The sequence below is a fragment of the Leucoraja erinacea genome, chromosome 33, assembly GCF_028641065.1.
Source record: "Leucoraja erinacea ecotype New England chromosome 33, Leri_hhj_1, whole genome shotgun sequence".
NCBI classification, from domain to species: Eukaryota; Metazoa; Chordata; class Chondrichthyes; order Rajiformes; family Rajidae; genus Leucoraja; species Leucoraja erinaceus.
The window spans coordinates 19,637,469-19,643,960 of record NC_073409.1 but is presented as its reverse complement, the minus strand read 5'-3'; the positions used below and the strand labels follow the sequence as shown (position 1 = coordinate 19,643,960).

At 46.5% G+C, this 6,492-nt stretch overlaps 1 protein-coding gene across 1 annotated transcript in view; it reads right to left on the bottom strand.

The window, feature by feature from the left end:
• Nucleotides 1-241: 241 nt before the first annotated feature.
• Nucleotides 242-6,492, bottom strand: part of rhcgb (Rh family, C glycoprotein b) — a 33,411-nt gene continuing 27,160 nt past the window's right edge. Inside the window, exons 10-11 of the mRNA XM_055661511.1 lie at nt 5,401-5,491; nt 242-3,510 (exon numbers count right to left, since the gene is read on the bottom strand). Of these exons, the coding sequence (XP_055517486.1) occupies nt 5,408-5,491 (84 nt within the window). The 3' untranslated portion in view covers nt 242-3,510; nt 5,401-5,407. The remainder of the gene's footprint in view (nt 3,511-5,400; nt 5,492-6,492) is intronic.

Genomic DNA, 6,492 nt, shown 5'->3' with positions numbered 1-6,492 from the left:
CTCTGTGTATTGTGCAGTGCTACTAAGATTTACTGGGCTTTTATTGGGGATGCTGCTGTAGGAAGCTCTCGGCCGATATAATCAACGAGTGGCAGAGATAAAGTGAATACACACAGTCCTTTTCCCTGGGAAGTTGGATCAGAAACTCCTGGGCCGGGGTTAAAGCTGAGGTGGGCAATGTTTAAAAGGGGCATGAGGAGCAACTTCAACAGAAGGTGGTGCGTATATAGAACAAGCTGCCTTACAGCGAATACAGCGCCGGAGATGCAGGTTCGATCCCAACTACGGGTGCTGTCTGTACGGGGTTTGTGCGTTCTCCCCGTGACCTGCATGGGTTTTCTCCGAGATCTTCGGTTTCCTCCTGCACTCCAAAGACGTACAGGTATGTACAATAGGTTAATTGGCTTAGTAAATGTAACAATTGTCCCTACTGTGTGTAGGATAGTGTTAATATGCGGGGACCCCTGGTCGGCGCGGACTCGGTGGGCCTAAGGGCCAGTTTCCGCGCTGTACCTCTAAACTAAACTAAAACCAAACAACATTTAAAAGGCATTTGGACAGGTACATGGGTAGGAAAGATTTGAAGTAATATGGGCTAAACTTGGGCAGTGTATTAGCTTTGATGGGGATTTTGGTTGGCAATGGCGAGTTGTGCCAAAGGGCCTGTTTCCATGCTGTATCACACTGTGCTTCCCTCAACAGATGCTGCCTGTACCACTGAGCTCCACCAGTACTTTGAGATAGACACAAAAAGCTGGAGAAACTCAGCGGGACAGGCAGCATCTCTGGAGAGAAGGAATGGGTGACGTTTCTGTTCGAGACCCTTCAGTGTTATGTTTTTTGCTCCAGATTCCAGCATCTGCAGTTTCTTTGGGCCTTCCACTTTCCAGTGCAGTTCCCACCAACCTCTGTATTTAACACTGCTGATGCTTGCAGTGGATGAGGTGACTCTTGGACTCAGGGAACTGATCGGTTTCCACATCAACTGGACTCTCCTTTAGGCTGCGTGTGGGGAAAACCCAGAAGAGTGGACATAGAGTCATAGAGTGATACAGGTTGGAAACAGTCCCTTCGGCCCAACTGGCCCACACCGGCCAACAATGTCCCAGCTACACTAGTCCCACTTGAGTGCGCTTGGTCCATGTTCCTCCAAACTGGTCCTATCCACGTACCTGTCTCACTGTTTCTTAAATATGAGATAGTCCCAGCCTTAACTACCTCCTCGGGCAGCTTGTTCCATACACCCATCACCCTATGTGTGAAAAAGGTATCCCCTCGGATTCCTATTAAATCTTTTCCCCTTCACCTTGAACCTATGTCCTCTGGTCCTCGATTCCCCTACTTTTTGCAAAAGACTCTGTGCATCTACCCGACCTATTTTGCAAAAGACTGTGCATCTACCCGATCTATTCCACTTATGATTTTGTACACCTCTATAAGATCTCCCCTCATCCTCCTGCGCTCCATGGAATAGAGACCCAGCCTATTTAACCTTTCCCTACAGCTCACACCCTCTAGTCCTGGCAACATCCTTCTAAATCTTTTCTGAACCCTTTCGAGCTTGACAATATCTTTCCTATAACATGGTGCCCAAAACTAAACACAATATTCTAAATGCGGTCTCACCAACGTCTTATACAACTGCAACATGACCTCCCAATGTCTATAGACATTATTCTGATTGATGAAGGCCAAAGTGCCAAAAGCCTTTTTGACCACATTTTACCTGCCATTCATTCTCGGTGAGCATCTGCTGCCATTGCCAATACTGACTCTGTGCACGTAATTCAGATCTATTTATTATCCAGGCTACATTTTACTGGAGAAAATAATCTGCTTCTTTTAAGACAAATGATGCAGTCTCGGTTTCCGCTACTCAGGTAGGACCAGTCTAGATGGAGCATTACTGTAAGGTCAGCATGAGCAAGTTGGGCTGAAGGGCCTGTTTACATCCTGCATGACTCTATAACTCACGATTTTACTTGCTGTACAAGAGTGAACCTTACTTCCCCACCTGATCTCAAATTTATAAGTTGATCCAGCAACGTTAAGGGAAATTTAATTGCTTTTGAATTGTGTTGGAATTAAATAAAACACCACTCTGCATGAAGAGATGTATCAATCCCTTCCAACCAAGTCCTCTCATTATAAGAGTCTTCCACTCCTACTTCTGATCAGCTGCGTTACCTAGATCCTCATCTGAAGAAGGGTCTCAACCCAAATAGTCACCCATTCCTTCTCTCCAGAGATGCTGCCTGTCCTGCTGAGTTACTCCAGCTTTTTGTATCTATCTTTACTTAGGTTCTCTTCCAGCCGAGTTTAGTTTAGTTTAGTTTAGAGCTACAGCATGGAAATAGACCCTTCAGTCCACCAATTCTACGCCAACTATCGGTCACCCATTCACACTAGTTCTATGTTTGAGAAGGAACTGCAGATGCTGGAAAATCGAAGGTAGACAAAAGTCAAACTAATCAGCTGCAAAAAAAAAAATCTTTAGAGCTTCTAGAACTTCTGTAAATTGTAATTTGTCCTGAGTGTGTAGACTAGTGCCATGGTACAGGGTGATCGCTGGTCAGCGCGGACATGGTGGGCCGAAGGGCCTGTTTCTGCGCTGTAACTCCTGCAGGCAGCTTGGGGCATCTGTAGCTGGTGAAGGGCACTGGATGAGATCCTGACACTCACGTGCCTTTGTATGAAGACCCGGAAGTGAGAGACTGAGAGACAGTCATACAGTACCTGTTCCAGCGAGACCCAGTGGCTGCAGGAGAAGCACGTGGGAAAAGGGAAAGGATTTACCAGGACGTTGCCAGAACTCGAGGGCCTGAGCTAAAGGGAGAGCTTGGGCAGGCTAGGACTTTATTTCATGGAGTGCAGGAGGCTGTGGGGTGATCTTATAGAGGTGTATTGCAATCATGAGGGAAAATCAAAAACATGAGGACATATGTTTGAGATGGAAGCGGCAAGACTTAATACAAACCTGAGGGGCAACTTATTCACACAGTGTATGGTCAGTATATGGAGTGAGGTGTCAGAGAGGTCGTTGGGGCAGGTAAGATAACAGCTTAGGAGAGACACATGGACAGGTACACATAGGAAAGGTTTAGAGGGATATAGGCCAAATGTGGGCAATGGGATGGGCTTAGATGAGGCATATTGGTCAGCATGGACGAGTTGGGCCGAAGGGCCTGTTTCTATGCTCTATGGCGAGGGGAATAGAGGCACGAGACGTGACAGTGGCAGTCAGCGCTCTATCAATGAATAGGGCAATCGTTACAAAGCAAAACACTCAAAGCCAGAGGACAGCACTCCAGTAAAAGTAAGTGCTCCCAGGCTGAAGAGACGGAGAGAAGGGCCGGGGGGATAGCCCACCGCCCGCGAGTCCCTTGGAATGTCCGTGCAATTGTCCGCTGCTTTCCCTGAAGAGTCTGCATCGCGTAGTGGAGAGAGCAGAGAAGTAATTAACAAAACGCCCTCTTGGTCAGGGCTTGATAATGTTCGACACACAATCATCTATAAAGACAAAAATGGAATGGTTTTGTGAGTACCATTATTTCAATCGGAGACTCTTTCATTTCATCTGACTGCTGATTGCCCAATAAATATAGGAGAGAAGGTTACACAAAAAAGCTGGAGAAACTCAGCGGGTGCAGCAGCATCTATGGAGCGAAGGAAATAGGCAACGTTTCGGGCCGAAACCAAAGGGTTTCGGCCCGAAACGTTGCCTATTTCCTTCGCTCCATAGATGCTGCTGCACCCGCTGAGTTTCTCCAGCTTTTTTGTGTAACCTTCGATTCTCCAGCATCTGCAGTTCCCTCTTAAACACAAATATAGGAGAGACCTGCTCCTGCATTGCTGCCCATGGTGTTATGTGCTCAGCTGTGCTACCTGGTGGCACAACAGTTAAACTGCAGCAGGCAAAACACAAGAGGCTTCAGAATTTGTGAGTCCAGTGGCAATAAAATTGAATCAGTCAACCTGGGCAATTGAGACTCCCTTGAAGAAGTTTAATTTAGTTCAGAGATACAGCATGGAGACAGGCCGCTCGGCCCATCGAATCCACACCGACCATCGCTCACTGTTCACACTACTTCTATGTTATCCCACTTTCCCGCCCACTCCCTGCACATTATGGGCAATTTACAGAGGCCATTTAAGTAACCAACAAACCCGCATGTCTTTGAGGTGTGGGAGGAAACCGGAGCGCCTGGAGGAAACCCACGTGGTCACAGAGAGAAAGTGCAAACTCCATACAGATAGCACCTGAGGTCAGGATCGAACCCGGGTCTCTGGCGCTGTGAGGCATCAGCTTTACCAGCTGTGCCACCATGCCACCCCCAAGTTGAGCTTAAAATCTGACAGTCTGATGAAGGTTCTCGACCCAAAACAGCATCTAAGTTCTTTCTCCATAGATGCTGCCTGACCTGCTGAGTTATTCCAGTTCCAATTCTTCGGTTTAAACCAGCATCTGCAGTTCCTTCCTGCACTTAAAATCCTGTCCGTTTGACTGACTGATAAATAATGCTACATTATTCACCCCCTCACTCAAAATCAAACATTTGTGAGAAACGCTGCATCTTCTCAGTCCAAGATCAGACTTGATAGTTGCAGAAACTTGCTCAAAGCAAGATGACGTGGAGTGTGGTGACTCTTGGCATCTGGTCCCAGAAGACGATCTACTATTGTCCACTGCAAACTAAACAACTAAACGGCGGCGCGGTGGCGCAGCGGTAGAGTTGCTACTTACAGCGCCAGAGACCCCGGATCAGTCCTGACTACGGGTGCTTCTCTGTACGGAGCTTGGACGTTCTACCCATGACCTTTTCTCCAGGATATGCACAATCCAAAGACGTACAGGTTTGTAGGCTAGTTGGCTTGGTATAATTGTAAATTATCCCCATTGTGTGTAGAAACATGGAAACATAGAATATAGGTGCTCGAGGAGGGCATTCGACCTTTCGAGCCAGCACCGCCATTCATTGTGATCATGGCTGATCGTCCCCTATCAATAACCCGTGCCTGCCTTCTCCCCATATCCCTTGACTAGCCCCTAGAGGATAGGATAGTGTGCGGGATCGCTAGTCTAGGTGTACTCGGTAGGCCAAAGGGCCTGTTTCCACACTGCATCTCTAAAATAAGCTAAACTAAACTAAATTGTTCCGCTTTGGCTACCAAGGTAAGGATGGAGGAGTTATTTTCATTTCATTGGGATTTTATAGCACTTTATTCAACCTGATCTCCGATAATTATTCCAAATACTGAATCTACATCAGTAGTATTTTTAGTTTACAGATTATTAGTTGAGATTTCCAGCTGAATAGTACGTGATGTAACCTCAACATTAACTCACGAGTAGTAGACCTGTGTGTTTACCTGTAATACATCACAAGAAGGCACACTCACCTGGGTGTCATGGTTCACTGTTCCCATTACTATTCGGTTTCAAAGGAGGTGGGTTCGAGGCAAGGACAGTGTACAGTGAATCTTCTGGAACCTGCAGATTCAAAGATGTAACTCGATTTAGTTTAGTTTGCACGAAACAGGCCCTTCGGCCCACCGAGTCCGCGCCGACCAGCAATCCCCGCACACTAACATTATCCTACACACTAGGGACAACTTACAATTTTTACCAAAGCCAATTAACCTACAAACCTGTACGTCTTTGGAGTGTGGGAGGAAACCGGAACACCCAGGGAAAACCCACACGGTCACAGGGAGAACGTACAAACTCCATATAGACAGCACCCGTAGTCAGGATCGAACCCGGGTCTCTTCCGCTGTAAGGCAGCAACTCTACCATCGCGCCACCTTGTTGGATATCATTGCTCTCTCAACTGAGGTCAAGTCTGTAACTCAACAAACTTCATACAGCTTCGAGAAATGTCAAAAGTGTGCAAGAAGGAACTGCAGATGCTAGTTTAAGCTGAATGAAGATAGACACAAAAAGCTAGAGTAACTCAGCGGGACAGGCAGTATCCCTGGAGAGACGGAATGGGTGACGTTTCCAGTCTAAAGAAGGGTCTTGACCAGAAACGTCACCCATTCCTTCTCTCCAGAGATGCTGCCCGTCCCGCTGAGTTACTCCAGCTTTTTGTGTTTATCTTCAAGTTAAACCAGCATCCGCAGTTCCTTCCTACACGTCCATTCATATACATGGATTTATTCACCTTTATTCAAGGGGTTTATATGTTACTGAATTGGAAATAGTTACAGTGAAACTAGTTCTCTTTAGAATTATCTGTTCTGTACTGGGGAGTGGCCTGGACTTAGCATCAGCTTTAAGTATCAACAGACAAGCATCAACAAGTGGCCAAGGCCAGGGCTAATGTGCCATTTAGGTTAATTTACATGGATAGGAAAGGTTTAGAGGCATGTTAAATGGGACTAGTGTAGAATGGGGCATCTTGGACAAAATATGTAGGAAGGAACTGTAGATGCTGGTTTAAACTGCAGATAGACACAAAATGCTGGGGTAACTCAGTAGGACAGGCACCA